Source organism: Neoarius graeffei, chromosome 10 (genome assembly GCF_027579695.1).
Source record: "Neoarius graeffei isolate fNeoGra1 chromosome 10, fNeoGra1.pri, whole genome shotgun sequence".
Taxonomy (NCBI): domain Eukaryota; kingdom Metazoa; phylum Chordata; class Actinopteri; order Siluriformes; family Ariidae; genus Neoarius; species Neoarius graeffei.
Genome location: NC_083578.1, coordinates 6,247,065 through 6,264,103, shown reverse-complemented (window position 1 = coordinate 6,264,103; position 17,039 = coordinate 6,247,065). Strand labels below are relative to the sequence as shown.

The window sequence follows — 17,039 nt, the reverse complement described above, 5'->3', positions numbered from 1 at the left end:
TTGTTAGGATGCCCCCTGTAAGCCTCCCAAGGGAGGTTTTCTGGGCATGCCCCACTGGGAGGAGACCCCAGGGCAGACCCAGGACATGCTGGATTAGACTCATACAGAGATTATGTTTTACTGGTGGAACGAGTGACTGAAAGTGACATCCATGTAGAAACAGAAATCACATCATCATTCACATTCATGGAAATAAAGTTTTTTTTCTTTATTTGCCGGCGCTCATTCCTTTTCATTTTCATTTTCTCTTCTAACATTAATTACATTACACAAATTGGAAAAGAATGACGTATTCACAGATTTCTGCACACAGATAAGAAATTCAACCCAACAGGTGTACAATGGAACAAGAAAAAACTTCATATTTAATAAAACATTACAAGGTTTAACAGATGAATTAAACTCTAGTGGATGAACAGTTTCCTTGGTGAAAAACCTAAATGAGAATTCATGGTTGGAATCTAAACCTTCTCTGAACACTTTACTTCTGTCTGAAAACACAGAAACAGGTGTATCAGGGAGAAACAGTGTATTAAATATTATAAATATAATGTTTTATTCGAGTTGTTACCTGAAGTGTCAGTTACATCTGTTTCCTTTGACGAGGAAGAAAGTTCCAGTAGCGACTCCGAGCAGTCCGACAGCCAGACCCACTCCACAGAACACAGAGGGACCCACACTGGGAAGCTCAACATCCACCTCTACTCACACACACACACACACACACACACACACACGGTTATTTCTACTCTAAGGAAAGACTGAATCAGTAGTTAAACTCTCCGTCTCACCCCATGTCTTGGTGTCGGGCGTCTCCAGGGCCTCGTGCTCCACCTTGCAGGTGTAAACGTCTCCTTCCTGTGGAGTGAAGGGCAGGTGGGAGAACTGGTTGTAGGTTTTGTCCTTATTCGGGTAATAGCGGCTGAGTGTGGATTGTTCTGTCACATCCACACTGTTTTTGGTCCAGCGTACAGTAACAGGTGGAGGGAAAAATCGTGCGGAATGGCAGATGAGCATGTTCTCTGAACCCAGCTGCATATTTTCTTTGGGATAGATGGAGCTTTGTGGGGCATCTGGAGAAAAATATAAAACACATGTGCACTATTGCTATGACTGAGACTGTGATGCATTCATTATTTCTTCTGGCTGTCTATATATAGAGGATGTTACACGGTGGTGCGAAGATATGAAGTTTATCTTTGAGAGGTGAATGGATACATCATGAGGGAGCGAAGTGAACGAGTGAAATATTTTTCAACATGAGAAAATAAACTTCATATCTTCAAGCCAATGTGTAATATTATTTGTATTATATGAACATCTCATCTCATTATCTCTAGTCGCTTTATCCTGTTCTACAGGGTCGCAGGCGAGCTGGATCCTATCCCAGCTGACTATGGGCGAAAGGCGGGGTACACCCTGGACAAGTCACCAGGTCATCACAGGGCTGATACATAGACACAGACAACCATTCACACTCACATTCACACCTACGCTCAATTTAGAGTCACCAGTTAACCTAACCTGCATGTCTTTGGACTGTGGGGGAAACCGGAGCACCCGGAGGAAACCCACGTGGACACGGGGAGAACATGCGAACTCTGCACAGAAAGGCCCTCGCCGGCCATGGGGCTCGAACCCAGGACCTTCTTGCTGTGAGGTGTAGCGATTCTGCCACTTACCTTCCCTGACTCCGCCCTCCTGTCACAAACCGGCGCTTGACCATGCCCCCGCTGCCACAAATATATATTAGAGAACGTTTAGAAGTCTTGTATTTTTCTTATTACGTACAAACTTAAGAGAGTTGAGAAGAGAGGTCATTTCTAGAATAAAAATATTAAAGAGAGACTGATTCTTTTGCCATTTCTGTTTATGAATGAAAAACATAGCCTGTAAAATATAAAAATTAACTAAAAATTCAAACAATAATTCAGTTGGGTTTTCATAGTAGAAGAAAATATCTTTAAGAGGGAAAACATAATGACCCTGCTGCACAAAAAGATAGAAACTAAGGTCTGTTCGAAATTGTTTTACCATCTTACAGTCAAAAAATAAATGTACAAGTGTTTCACCTTCTTTATCACAAAAAGAACAATTCAAACTTATGTCAGTGTATTTGGAAATATTTACATTTGTAGGGTAAATCTTGTGAAGAATCTTAAAATGAATTTCTTTTATTTTATTAGTGATACAGTATTTGTGAGGTAGCAGCCAAGCCTTCTTCCAGTTGATATTATGAACTAAAGAGTTCCAAAAGAATTTCCCTCTAGGAGAAATTTTGCTCCTGAGTTGAAGAGACCGACGCACATGTTTATTGTCGCATTTTTTATCAAATATATTAATGCCGTTCAATACAATTTCTGAAGAAGGAGTATCTCATCTCATCTCATTATCTCTAGCCGCTTCATCCTTCTACAGGGTCGCAGGCAAGCTGGAGCCTATCCCAGCTGACTACGGGCGAAAGGCGGGGTACACCCTGGACAAGTCGCCAGGTCATCACAGGGCTGACACATAGACACAGACAACCATTCACACTCACATTCACACCTACGGTCAATTTAGAGTCACCAGTTAACCTGACCTGCATGTCTTTGGACTGTGGGGGAAACCGGAGCACCCGGAGGAAACCCACGCGGACACGGGGAGAACATGCAAACTCCACACAGGAAGGCCCTCGCCGGCCCCGGGGCTCGAACCCAGGACCTTCTTGCTGTGAGGCGACAGCGCTAACCACTACACCACCGTGCCGCCCTCAGTCAGCACTTCCTTCTTCAATTTATGAGGTTTATTTCTCCATATGAAATCCAGAAATATTTTGTTGATCTGTTTTATTGTTTTATCTTTCAAAAATAGGGAAAGAGAGGGATAAACAAAATGAGAACCATCTGCTTTAGACAGTAAAGTTCTTCCATATACACTTAGATCTCGTTGTAACCAGGAGTTAAAGATGTTCTTGGCTTTAATTATTTTTCCTGCAAAATTCAACTCCTCTCTATTCTTAGGGTCCTTAGTTATTTGTATTCCTAAATATTTAACTGTTTGCTTTACTGGGATGTTATTCATTATGGTGTTGTTGCAGTCATGTAGGGGTAATATCTCACATTTTGAAATATTCAACTTGAGACCTGATGCATTAGAAAATTGCTCTACAAGAGCCAGCGCATGGGGAAGTTGTTCTTTATCTTGCAAAAATAAAATCGTGTCATCTGCCAGTTGCGATATTTTGATTACCCTCTGAAAAATAGATAGACCCTTTAAATCAGGGTCATTAACTACGTATATTTAAAGCAAGAAGCTCTGTCACTAGAAGAAATAAAAATGGAGAAAGAGGACACCCTTGCCTTATTCCACGCTCAACATTAAATCTTTGGGTAGTGTTATGGTTAACTATTACTGAACTGTTTATGTCATTATAAAGCATCTGAATTATATTAATAAAGGGTTGACCAAATCCAAATAGCTTGAGAGATTGAAATATAAACTGATGCTCAATGGAGTCAAAGTCTTTATTAAAGTCCAGCAGTAGCATGAGAGCTTCAGAGTGTACCTCATCTGAATAATCTAACAGATCAAGTACCAATCTTATGTTATTCGTAATATGGCGATTTTTAATAAAACCTGATTGTGTCTCTGATATGATATCATCAAGGCCAGTCTTAAATCTCTTTGCAAAGACTAACGCTAAAATTTTATAGTCAATTGTTAACAGTGATATTGGGCGCCAATTCTCAACAGAATGTGCATCTTTCCCTGGTTTAGGGATTAGAGAAATTACACCTTGCTTCATAGTTGAAGTCATATGTCTCTGCTCAATGCATTCTTGAAACATACAAAATAATGGATTCTCAATGTGTTCCCAGAAATGAACATAGAATTCTACAGATAGCCCATCTATACCTGGGGCTTTGCCTTTCTTCATCTCAGCTTTAGTTATGCCAGAGTCATAAAGCAATACATATGAATTATCTACGGCTGGGATGTATTTCTCTATTTTTTTAATGAACACTTCCGCTGTACAACTATTAAATTTGGATGTATATAGTTCTTTATAGAAATTATAAATATGTTTTGAAATTAGAGTAGCATCCTTACAGATTTTTCCATCAATATTAAGAGAACTCAGCATTTTCCTTTGACCATTCCTTTTCTCCAAGGCAAAAAAATAACTGGAGTTTTTCTCCCCCTCTTCCAGCCATTTGGCTCTAGAGCGCACAAAGGCACCTCTTGCTAGATTCAAATAAAGATCATCCAGTTGCAAACTGATATTTTTAATTTCTAATTTTTCTTCTTCTGTATTATTTTCTTTGGTTAACCCATTTAAATGTTGCACTAGCTCAGTTTCTAACTGACTCCTTCTAGCCTTGATCAGTTTACATCTTTTAGTAGCAATAAGTCTAGCTTTATACTTAAAAAACTCCCATTTTTGTTTGTATCCATCACTACAATCAGCGAATAATTCTTTTACAAGTTCTTTAATACAGTCATTGAATTCCTCATCATTTAATAAGGAATTATTAAATTTCCAGTATCCCCTTATTGCTGGTTTATTATGTTGGTCACCCATCTTGAGAGTTATGAATTTGTGGTCTGTTAAAGGTGCAGCAGAGTGCATGGCATTTATAACTAAAGACAAAGCAGACTGTGAGATTAAAAAAAGATAAATTCTTGACTTCAATGTCAAAGTACTGTTAGACCAGGTGAAATCAACTAAGTCTGGGTTAAAGAAACGCCAAGTATCAGTTAAGGACAGGTCAGAAGTTAAAGTCAAGATTAAGTTATTTGAAATTGAATTTTGATTCAACTTTGGTGGAAATCTATCAACTGTAGCATCCATACATTCATTGAAATCCCCTCCCAAAATAACTATTGAACCTTTATATTTGTTGCTGAGTAATTTAGTTTTACTGGAGATCTCAGCAAAAAGGATTTTGTTGAGTTGACTAGAATTATACCCATAGATATTGCCTATAATAATAGTAGTGTTACCATGTTTGGCAACAATTAAGACCCATCTACTTTCTAAAGAATGTATCATTTCCAAAACCTCTCCTTTAAATCTGTGAACGAGTATTGCAACACCTGCAGAGTGGTTGCTACCATGAGAATAGTATATGCTGTTCCCCCACTGTAATTTCCAAAATTTACCATCTTCTTCAAGTGAATGTGTTTCTTGTAGCAGTACAAAATCTGCCTCACTTCTCTTGCAAAATAAAAATAAAGCCTTTCTTTTCACACTTTCTCATATTCCTCTGACATTTAAGGACACACAACACAGAGAATCAACCATGAATACAAAAACCCAACAATAAACACTGATTTGCAAGAACTTGCAAAAACTCACCTACAAAAGGGAGGTGGAAAACAACTTTAACATACACTGTAAAAAAAAATAGTTGAGATTACTTGAAATTTCAAGGCAACTGTCTGCATTAAGAATTTTATGTTTTGCCAATGATGTGCCCATGATAATCCAAACTATGATAAAACTGTTATCTTTATTAAGAATTCTTAATTAAGTCAATTTTCAATTCCTCATTCTGCCAACATAGATTTCTCTTTTTGCTGAACAGTGGCATTCACAGTAGTACAAAAAGGCAATTGAGGTTATCACAATTTTTTTTTTTAGATTTTTTTGGGGCTTTTTTCACCTCTATTTGGATAGGACAGCGTAGAGACAGGAAACGAGCAGGAGAGAGAGAGACGGGGAGGGATCAGGAAATGACCTCGGGTCGGAACCAAACCCGTGTCCCCGGATTTATGGTATGGCGCCTTATCCACCTGAGCCACGACACCCCCACAATTTACCATTAAACTATACATGCCTTTTTTCATTGTTCTACACAATTACAAAGCTTCAATATTGAAATAAAGTTTTTAAAACCCACGTCATGGGTATGGCGTTGTGGCTCAGGTGGATAAGGCGCCATACCATAAAACTGGGGACCCGGGTTCGATTCTGACCTGAGGTCATTTCCCGATCCCTCTCTCCTGCTCATTTCCTGTCTCGACACTGTCCTATCCAAATAAAGGTGAAAAAAGCCCCCCCAAAAAGTCTAATAACCTCAATTGCCTTTTTGCACTACTGTGAATGCCACTGTTCAGCAAAAAGAGAAATCTATGTTGGCAGAATGAGGAATTGAAAATTGACTTAATTAAGAATTCTTAATAAAGATAACAGTTTTATCATAGTTTGGATTATCATGGGCACATCATTGGCAAAACATAAAATTCTTAATGCAGACTGTTGCCTTGAAATTTCAAGTATTCTCAACTATTCTTTTTTTACAGTGTAGTCAGATGCAAAAAACACCAACAATCATTAAGCTTATAGAAAGTTTCTACATTTAGCTCACTGAATGTAAACTGACTGTTTGACTTTTTGTTTTATGAAGAGAGTTTACTGAAAAGAAGAAACTTTGGTATGGCCTAGCTTATTATCAGCAAAGATTAATTCTGATGTGGCTTAGATTGGGAAGGATAGCCTATCATTTAGAGGACCATAGAACTTAAGATGCCAGGTCTAAATTACGATCAAGGTTATAAGCACCTCTAATGGCAAACAAAAGGGAGGTAGGCTCGGCAGGTTAAAAATTTCTGTGGAGAGCTATAGCTATGAGCCTTGATTCAACTCACAATGACCTCTGCATAGTCATATCTCTTTCCATCGATGAGAGCATGGGAGTCTTTGTAAGAAGCCTTCTTCCCCTGCTTTCTTGCCTTCTGGACTAAAGGCCACAACTTCTCTCGCACCGCTCTATCCTCCGGTGGTACAGGTTCCATGATAGACAGTTTATTCTGAAGGAGAAACTTGCATTTTTTCGATGCTTGCCAGATTGTGTCTCTCACTCTTCTGAATGAAAAGCGGATGATAACCGAGCGGCACTTTGCATCAGTCGGTGGTGGCCCGAGGCGGTGTACCACATCCACACCAGCGTCAAGGAGATCAGCTGAAAGATCTGTCGCCACTTGTTGTAGCACCTCGATGACTCTTCTTCTTATATCTTCTCCTGCTAGTTCTTTTAGACCATGGAGTTTCAAAAAGGATCTCCAGTTGTAGCGCTGCGATTCAATCAAGGCTTTTTTCAAAGCGGCATTGTCTTTTTGTAGCGTTTGCACTTCAGTCTGCAGACGAGAAAGCTCCTTCTTGTTTTCACCTACCTCGGAAACGAGTTGCTTCACTGTAGTGGACAAATTTTCTAGTTCTCTTGAGGTAGCCTGAGTTGTTCTTTCATTCGCTGGCACCTTCTGGAAGGTAGCATCATGCTTGAGGGACAGCTTGCTAATCGCAGCTAAAATGTCCTCATTAACATTACCGTGTGATTCTTCTCATTTTGTCTTTTTGCACGAAGGTTTCTCGGGGGTATCAGGCAAGGGAATTAATGTAACTTTTTCGGTAATTGTTGGATGCGAGTCGAACCAAATCATATCTTGTCCTCCAAGCTTAGCTGGGTTAGCCTCGCTGAAGGTTGCTGAATCTGTAGCCATCTTTGGAATTCTTTTACCTTTCCCTCTTAATTTCTTTCCCATAAAGTCCACAGTATGAGTGTAGCTCGTAGTTATTGAAATTCAAACGGTATGCATCAAAATGATCATAAATTGCATTGTTATTACCACTTCCCTTGACGAGCTCAAACGAACACGCCTTCCTACACAGACGCCATCTTGGCCTCCCTGACAACACACATCTAATCAGCAGGAAAACACTGGGAGTGACATCATCGGAATGAAATATCAAGAATTCTGTTCCTCAGATCCACGATGTATTTCATATGAAAAATGCGAGTTTTTCAACATGAGAAGATAAACTTCATATCTTCATGCCAATGTGTGATTTTTTATTATATTGACACATTCACAAACAAAAAGTCCCCAAATTTATCAAAACAATTCATCAATTTCCTCATGAGTGAAGATATTGGAGACTGTGTTACTCAGGTCCCGGATGTAGCTCCTATGAAAAATATGAGTGGTGTATTTCCCAGTAAAACACTCGTGTCCATATAATAATAACCAACAGGAATCTGGAATCTAAGCTGTGATTTTAAATGTGAATTCTGAGGACAGCAGCTTTATTACAGGTTTATTAAACATAAAATGTAATGGATTACACTTCATTCAGCATTTATAGATGATAAACAGATGCCAGAGAAAGAACATGGAACATGACTATTTACAAATAAACCCTCTGCTTGTGTTCACGACTGAGTAATGTGCCATCCTACTGCCTCAGATCATCTTCACATTTTCTAACAAGTCAATTATAAAATCAACCTTTAGCTCCATAATTGGTGTGTGTGTGTGTGTGTGTGTGTGTGTGTGTGTGTGTGTGTGTGTGTGTGTTGGGGATAGAAATAAAAGCAAAGATTTATTTAGATTTACAAACCCCACACTTCAACAGTTACTCTGTTCAGAGAGAACTTTCTTCATTTCTATAAATTTAACTGATAAATAGTTTGTGTTCGGGGCGAAGCAAACAGCTGCTGTGATGATGTGGTGCATTCTGGGATGTTTTAGTCGAATAAAAAGCCTTTATGAAATGAAAATAGTGTGAGACAGCAGTGCTGTAGTGTCGGCTGTGAGATTAGAGTATTGTACAGTAAATGAGAGCTTTACAGGCTGGAGACTGTGATTGTTCCTGTAGTTTACTGACAGTGTAATGGTCAGTGGGCGGCACGGTGGCGTAGTGGTTAGCACTGTCGCCTCACAGCAAGAAGGTCCTGGGTTCGAGCCCCGTGGCCGGCGAGGGCCTTTCTGTGTGGAGTTTGCATGTTCTCCCCGTGTCCGCGTGGGTTTCCTCCGGGTGCTCCGGTTTCCCCCACAGTCCAAAGACATGCAGGTTAGGTTAACTGGTGACTCTAAATTGACCGTAGGTGTGAATGTGAGTGTGAATGGTTGTCTGTGTCTATGTGTCAGCCCTGTGATGACCTGGCGACTTGTCCAGGGTGTACCCCGCCTTTCGCCCGTAGTCAGCTGGGATAGGCTCCAGCTTGCCTGCGACCCTGTAGAAGGATAAAGCGGCTAGAGATAATGTGATGTGATGTGATGTAATGGTCAGTGATTTACAGTCAAATCTACAACAAATCTCACATCTTCATGCTGGAAAATCATTTTAGACTCAATATCATCAAGGTAAATTTATGCATAAACACTGAGTTTCTCACCCTGTGGCTCCGGCTGGTCTTTAAAGACTTCTGTGAGCAGCTTTAAGTTTTGTTGGCAGATGGGCACATTAGCCATGGCATACTCGTACTGTTTAGGGAAATCATATGGCTCAGCAAATGGAGGCAGCATCATCACTACTTTTTTCTTATCAAAATCTGCATAAAACAGCTCATCTCCATCAGTCCCATGTGTAAACTCATTATCCTTCTCTGAGCAGTCAAGTATTTCCGTTTCATGATGTTTAACTAGAGAAACATACACACACACACACACACACACACACACACACACGTTCAAACTGCAGCAGCCTGTTACTACAGTGAGATAAAAACATCATTATCACTGACAAAATCACATCATTTTTGTGATGATCTGAAACGATCTGTCTCATTTAAATCAAGTTCTACAGCTTAATAACCAAAACACCACCATTAACACTTTATATACACTCTTCTAATTACCACTGGGGAAAAATATTACAGCAAATTTACACATAAATAAATATCTCACTTACACTGTGATTCAGTGTCCCTCACACACATTAGTGTGAAAAAGATGAGAAATAATTTCATCCTGAAGTTTGTCAGTAAACCAGCAGCTCAGATGAATTCACTTGTCACTGACTTCCACACACTGAATAGAGACAGAAATACAGCCGAGTGCAGAGTCAGTGATAAATAAATCATCCAATCAGATCAGTTCTCTCCTCACAGTCAGCTGGGTTCAGGCAGACACTCAAGTGAGTTTCACAATTCCTGATCCTTTACTCTTTCCATACTGAGGTGCGCTGATCATTACAAACACAAAGAATTAAAACACTGGGAGCACAAAAAGGAAGAAATGAAAAGCAAGCAGGAGAGAAAGCGAGAAATCAGAGCAATATTAAAATCCTGAATAGTCTTTAGGTTTCAAAGTTGAAACCAATAAGCAAACAACAAAAAACAAGAACAACAACAATAATAATAATAATACAACCCCGATTCCAAAAAAGTTGGGACAAAGTACAAATTGTAAATAAAAAAACAGAATGCAATAATTTACAAATCTCAAAAACTGATATTGTATTCACAATAGAACATAGACAACATATCAAATGTCGAAAGTGAGACATTTTGAAATTTCATGCCAAATATTGGCTCATTTGAAATTTCATGACAGCAACACATCTCAAAAAAGTTGGGACAGGGGCAATAAGAGGCTGGAAAAGTTAAAGGTACAAAAAAGGAACAGCTGGAGGACCAAATTGCAACTCATTAGGTCAATTGGCAATAGGTCATTAACATGACTGGGTATAAAAAGAGCATCTTGGAGTGGCAGCGGCTCTCAGAAGTAAAGATGGGAAGAGGATCACCAATCCCCCTAATTCTGCGCTGACAAATAGTGGAGCAATATCAGAAAGGAGTTCAACAGTGTAAAATTGCAAAGAGTTTGAACATATCATCATCTACAGTGCATAATATCCTCAAAAGATTCAGAGAATCTGGAAGAATCTCTGTGCGTAAGGGTCAAGGCCGGAAAACCATACTGGGTGCCCGTGATCTTCGGGCCATTAGACGGCACTGCATCACATACAGGCATGCTTCTGTATTGGAAATCACAAAATGGGCTCAGGAATATTTCCAGAGAACATTATCTGTGAACACAATTCACCGTGCCATCCGCCGTTGCCAGCTAAAACTCTATAGTTCAAAGAAGAAGCCGTATCTAAACACGATCCAGAAGCGCAGACGTCTTCTCTGGGCCAAGGCTCATTTAAAATGGACTGTGGCAAAGTGGAAAACTATTCTGTGGTCAGATGAATCAAAATTTGAAGTTCTTTATGGAAATCAGGGACGCCGTGTCATTCGGACTAAAGAGGAGAAGGACGACCCGAGTTGTTATCAGCGCTCAGTTTAGAAGCCTGCATCTCTGATGGTATGGGGTTGCATTAGTGCGTGTGGCATGGGCAGCTTACACATCTGGAAAGACACCATCAATGCTGAAAGGTATATCCAGGTTCTAGAGCAACATATGCTCCCATCCAGACGACGTCTCTTTCAGGGAAGACCTTGCATTTTCCAACATGACAAAGTCAAACCACATATTGCATCAATTACAGCATCATGGCTGCGTAGAAGAAGGGTCCGGGTACTGAACTGGCCAGCCTGCAGTCCAGATCTTTCACCCATAGAAAACATTTGGCGCATCATAAAACGGAAGATACGACAAAAAAGACCTAAGACAGTTGAGCAACTAGAATCCTACATTAGACAAGAATGGGTTAACATTCCTATCCCTAAACTTGAGCAACTTGTCTCCTCAGTCCCCAGACGTTTACAGACTGTTGTAACGAGAAAAGGGGATGTCTCACAGTGGGAAACATGGCCTTGTCCCAACTTTTTTGAGATGTGTTGTTGTCATGAAATTTAAAATCACCTCATTTTTCTCTTTAAATGATACATTTTCTCAGTTTAAACATTTGATATGTCATCTATGTTCTATTCTGAATAAAATATGGAATTTTGAAACTTCCACATCATTGCATTCCGTTTTTATTTACAATTTGTACTTTGTCCCAACTTTTTTGGAATCGGGGTTGTAGAAAGTAGACAGTCAATCAAATCATTGTGTATATTTTCTGGTGTTGCAGATCAAAAATAATGACAAGATTTCAGCTCTGAGTTTTTTTAAAGCTAAAGAACACATTTTAGAATCAGCTCAATGACTCTCCTGATTAAAAGCATCATCTTATAAACTCAAAATGATCCATCACACTGAAAACCATTTAATTTTTAAATTTATTTTATGTTTCTTATTATTTATGCATTGCTTTTTTTTCCAGATGAAGTGAAGCTCTCGACCCCAAACTGGACCTGATTCTCCACTTCAGCTTGAATTAAGTTCATAATTTTTAATCCAGTCGTAATGACGCCACAGATATACAGCAGGATTAAAAGTTTATTCATAAGAACTGTGTTAATTTCATCAGCTATATAATGCAACATATAAAAATCTGTCTAATGATATTTATGAATAGAATTTAAGCAATTTACTGTTTTAAAGAAAATTTTACATAAATTTATTTTACAACCAAAAGTTTATTAAGAGTCAGCATCCATATAGAATCAAAAATCAATCCAGTTCTTACCATTAAAATGAAATTTAAGTAACTGATGATACAAAACCATAAATTTACAGATAACTGTTAGTATTGAATCATAATAAACAGCATCACTAAAACTGAGGAAGTGATCCATGTTAAAATAGACTGTAGGGGGCGCTAATGAATTAATAATGAAAATTTTACAAGGCTACATTTACTTCTGTAATAGTAATTAATTATTTCATAACTTTCAGATGCATTATAAGGAATTAGTTTATACGAAAGTGATAATACAGATGCAGATGCACATATTATGAAATGCTCATTTCTCAGCAGGTTCTAATTGTTCGGAATAAAGCAGATGTTTAACAGATAAAGTGATTTCAGCAAACACTCCAGTGTTTCTCTGCTCACAGACCTGTAAAAATTAACATCACATGTGTGAGCTTAAAAATCATCACATTTCAGCTTAACTGTAGCTAAACAGTGAGCATTATGGGTAAATTAACTCCATCCAATATGGGGAATGAAGCTGAAACCAACATGTCAACTTCAAATGATGCCTGTGTTTATGTCAGCACCAGGATCCGTCCTGTGAACACAAATCAGAAATAAAGCAGAAGGATGAATATCAGGTAGCAAGGTTAAATATTAATTATTAATAGCACTTCATTTTAATAACAAATAGACAGATGTCCTAATACACGTTTCTGTTTGTAGAGTTCCTGCAATCTTCCACTGACCTGAGCATTTCTTCCTGTAGTAGATGAATCCAGCAGCTGAAAGCACGATCCCCAACACCAGCCCTGAAGCCCCGATAGCAATCTTACTCTTATCAGGTTCAGACATCGAGGGATCTGAGACAGAAAGGGGTTTATATAGATAGATTACAAAAATAACTCATATAATAGCAGTTAATAGCAGCACTAAGCGCTATGGAATAGCATTTTTATACAACAACAGTGTTAAGAACTACTTTTACTTTCAGCTATGAAAAAACCCGAATAAATTTTATTTGATGATTATATATTTTTAAGTTGTTGATTATTGTTGTTGACTGAACACCAGGTTTTGAAAGATGAGTTATGATGTGAGTGAAACAGGACCTCTGTTTTTTTAAGCTCAGTTCATGACAGTGGACTCAGATATTTAGATCTGACTGTGATGATCAGACTCACCCCACTTATAGACCATGGGCTTTTGGAAGCTGGTGTGTTGCACCACACAGGAGATCTCCTCTCCAGATTCAGGCATGTACTCCAGATGTGAGTGGATCTGATAGTACCAGTCTCCATCAGCCATCTCCTCAGTGGACGTTACACTTCCCTTAACTTCTTTCCCATTTCTCAGCCAGGTCACCTCAATGTGTCGGGGGTAAAAGTTGTAAGCGCTGCACATCAGCCTGGCTGGGTGAGTGCCATCTGACTTCTTTACCAAAGTGACCTTAACCCGGGGCTCAACTGCACAATTAAACCACAACAACATCAACTTACAGTTGAGTCATTCATTATAAAATAATAATAATAATAATAATAATAATAATAATATGTGAGGGCGGCATGGTGGTGTAGTGGTTAGCGCTGTCGCCTCACAGCAAGAAGGTCCGGGTTCGAGCCCCGGGGCCGGCGAGGGCCTTTCTGTGCGGAGTTTGCATGTTCTCCCCGTGTCCGCGTGGGTTTCCTCCGGGTGCTCCGGTTTCCCCCACAGTCCAAAGACATGCAGGTTAGGTTAACTGGTGACTCTAAATTGACCGTAGGTGTGAATGTGAGTGTGAATGGTTGTCTGTGTCTATGTGTCAGCCCTGTGATGACCTGGCGACTTGTCCAGGGTGTACCCCGCCTTTCGCCCGTAGTCAGCTGGGATAGGCTCCAGCTTGCCTGCGACCCTGTAGAACAGGATAAAGCGGCTAGAGATAATGAGATGAGATGAGATAATAATATGTAGGTATCTAAAAGGTAATCAGTTTAATTAGGTAACTAGTAAGCTACAGAAGAGCAGCTCGGTGTGTATTATACAGTGGTGCTTGAAAGTTTGTGAACCCTTTAGAATTTTCTGTATTTCTGCATAAATATGATCTAAAACATAATCAGATTTTCACACAAGTCCTAAAAGTAGATAAAGAGAACCCAGTTAAACAAATGAGACAAAAATATTATACTTCGTCATTTATTTATTGAGGAAAAGGATCCAATATTACATATCTGTGAGTGGCAAAAGTATGTGAACCTCTAGGATTAGCAGTTAGTTTGAAGGTGAAATTAGAGTCAGATGTTTTCAATCAATGGGATGACGATCAGGTGTGAGTGGGCACCCTGTTTTATTTAAAGAACAGGGATCTATCAATGTCTGATCCTCAGAACACATGTTTGTGGAAGTGTATCATGGCATGAACAAAGGAGATTTCTGAGGACCTCAGAAAAAGCGTTGTTGATGCTCATCAGGCTGGAAAAGGTTACAAAACCATCTCTAAAGAGTTTGGACTCCACCAATCCACAGTCAGACAGATTGTGTACAAATGGAGGAAATTCAAGACCATTGTTATCTTCCCCAGGAGTGGTCAACCAACAAAGATCACTCCAAGAGCAAGCCGTGTAATAGTCGGCGAGGTCACAAAGGACCCCAGGGTAACTTCTAAGCAACTGAAGGCCTCTCTCACATTGGCTAATGTTAATGTTCATGAGTCCACCATCAGAAGAACACTGAACAACAATGGTGTGCATGGCAGGGTTGCAAGGAGAAAGCCACTGCTCTCCAAAAAGAACATTGCTGCTTGTCTGCAGTTTGTTAAAGATCATGCGGACAAGCCAGAAGGCTATTGGAAAAATATTTTGTGGACGGATGAGACCAAAATAGAACTATTTGGTTTAAATGAGAAGTGTTATGTTTGGAGAAAGGAAAACACTGCATTCCAGCATAAGAACCTTATCCCATCTGTGAAACATGGTGGTGGTAGTATCATGGTTCGGGCCTGTTTTGCTGCATCTGGGCCAGGACGGCTTGCCATCATTGATGGAACAATGAATTCTGAATTATACCAGCGAATTCTAAAGGAAAACGTCAGGACATCTGTCCATGAACTGAATCTCAAGAGAAGGTGGGTCATGCAGCAAGACAACGACCCTAAGCACACAAGTCGTTCTACCAAAGAATGGTTAAAGAAGAATAAAGTGAATGTTTTGGAATGGCCAAGTCAAAGTCCTGACCTTAATCCAATGGAAATGTTGTGGAAGGACCTGAAGCAAGCAGTTCATGTGAGGAAACCCACCAACATCCCAGAGCTGAAGCTGTTCTGTATGGAGGAATGGGCTAAAATTCCTCCAAGCCAGTGTGCAGGACTGATCAACAGTTACTGGAAATATTTAGCTGCAGTCATTGCTGCACAAGGGGGCCACACCAGATACCGAAAGCAAAGGTTCACATACTTTTGCCACTCACAGATATGTAATATTGGATCATTTTCCTCAATAAATAAATGACCAAGTATAATATTTTTGTTTCATTTGTTTAACTGGGTTCTCTTTATCTACTTTTAGGACTTGTGTGAAAATCTGATGATGTTTTAGGTCATATTTATGCAGAAATATAGAAAATTCTGAAGGGTTCACAAACTTTCAAGCACCACTGTACATGCATTTAAATGCAACTAAAATATTAAACTGAACTAAAAATAATGTAAAATCTGTTACAGGCATACATCATGAGGAGATACTGGGAATATTACTGAATAAATGATTTTCAGGTTTGCAAATAATCTCACCTGCTTTACTGAGGATGATGCTGTAGTAAATCTGAGCATTGTGCTTACAGTAACGATCCAGTTCGGCTTTCCATGTTTGCAGGTATGCAGCGTCATTGTTCGCTCTCTCTGCGTTATAGATGCCGTGTGCAGTGTATCCCACAAACTTCCCCACAGTGCTGTTAAACTCCATGTATTTGATCTTATTGAAGGTGTAAGACAGTATGTACTCCATGTCACTGAGATCATCAGAGCTCCGGAGGCACCTATATTCGGCTGTCTCGGAATGCCCATCTGAGAGATAAATAACAACAAAGCTTTATTTCACTGCTAAAACTGAGAGTAATACACCTTTTATTTTGAATCGATTTTAATGTTTATCTTAAAAACTAATTCTGTGCTTAAACCTGCCTTTAAACACTAAATAAATAAATAAATCTCCAGTTGTGTAATATTCCTCTGATAAATTTAATTTTAATTTAGATTAATTTAAATTTAAACTGCATCCTTCTAAACACGAGCTTCTTTTTGTTTCTTTGTCTATTTCCTTTCTTTTCTTTTAACAGAACACATTTTTTTCTTTTCTTTTTTTTCTTTAACACAGCCTAACCTCAGCAGCTGATCTAATACTCACTTGCTGTGTGCAGGATGGCAGGCAGTAAGAGGAGCAGTATTCTCAGCAGCTCCGACATTGTTCCTCTCTGAGTGTGTTCTCTTACTGAGGAAAGTGTGGGTGAAGCAGCTCTACTCTACACACACACACACACACACACACACCAATCCTGCACCACACACACACACACACAGTCACATGTTTCCAGGCAGAATTCAAACCAATACTGTTCACCTGTTAAAGCTGTCAGGTTTAAATCCATCAGTTCTCTATTTAAAACTTCTGAATTCATCAGTTAAGACAAGTTCAGGATTATTTCTGTCTCAAACTGCAGGAGGAATGAGTGTGAGAAATCAACAACAACAACAATAATAATAATAATAATAAGTCTCATTTTCAATTCCATCATCTGCTTCTCGTTGTTTTCTTCCTCTTCGTATTATTAT

The 17,039-nt window shown here is 39.2% G+C and overlaps 2 protein-coding genes across 2 annotated transcripts; both read right to left on the bottom strand.

The window, feature by feature from the left end:
- Window positions 1-215: 215 nt before the first annotated feature.
- Window positions 216-9,331, bottom strand: LOC132892790 (H-2 class II histocompatibility antigen, A-K alpha chain-like). The gene is made up of 4 exons (XM_060931171.1): window positions 9,162-9,331; window positions 792-1,073; window positions 572-701; window positions 216-487 (listed from the first exon to the last, which is right to left on the bottom strand). Exons 1-3 carry the CDS (start codon window positions 9,292-9,294, stop codon window positions 580-582), a joined length of 537 nt encoding a protein of 178 aa, XP_060787154.1. The 5' UTR covers window positions 9,295-9,331; the 3' UTR covers window positions 216-487; window positions 572-579.
- Window positions 9,332-12,796: 3,465 nt separating this feature from the next.
- LOC132892693 (H-2 class II histocompatibility antigen, E-S beta chain-like) lies at window positions 12,797-16,748 on the bottom strand. Its single transcript, XM_060931006.1, has 5 exons — window positions 16,615-16,748; window positions 16,002-16,274; window positions 13,423-13,704; window positions 12,951-13,101; window positions 12,797-12,836 (listed from the first exon to the last, which is right to left on the bottom strand). The coding sequence occupies exons 1-5, from the start codon at window positions 16,670-16,672 to the stop codon at window positions 12,797-12,799; spliced, it is 804 nt and encodes a 267-aa protein (XP_060786989.1). The 5' UTR covers window positions 16,673-16,748.
- Between the last annotated feature and the right edge of the window lie 291 nt (window positions 16,749-17,039).

Bases quoted from the DNA above. Each gene is read 5' to 3' on its own strand.
- LOC132892790 (XM_060931171.1), bottom strand. From the start codon at position 9,294: ATGATGCTGCCTCCATTTGCTGAGCCATATGATTTCCCTAAACAGTAC. The intron at 1,074-9,161 runs GTGAGAAACTCA...ATTTTTCTCCAG, and splicing joins AGACCAGCCGGAGCCACAGG to ATGCCCCACAAAGCTCCATC. The intron at 702-791 runs GTGAGACGGAGA...GTGTGTGAGTAG, and splicing joins GCCCGACACCAAGACATGGG to AGGTGGATGTTGAGCTTCCC.
- LOC132892693 (XM_060931006.1), bottom strand. From the start codon at position 16,672: ATGTCGGAGCTGCTGAGAATACTGCTCCTCTTACTGCCTGCCATCCTG. The intron at 16,275-16,614 runs GTGAGTATTAGA...TTTATCTCTCAG, and splicing joins TGCCATCCTGCACACAGCAA to ATGGGCATTCCGAGACAGCC. The intron at 12,837-12,950 runs GTGTATTAGGAC...TTGTGTTCACAG, and splicing joins GGAACTCTACAAACAGAAAC to GACGGATCCTGGTGCTGACA.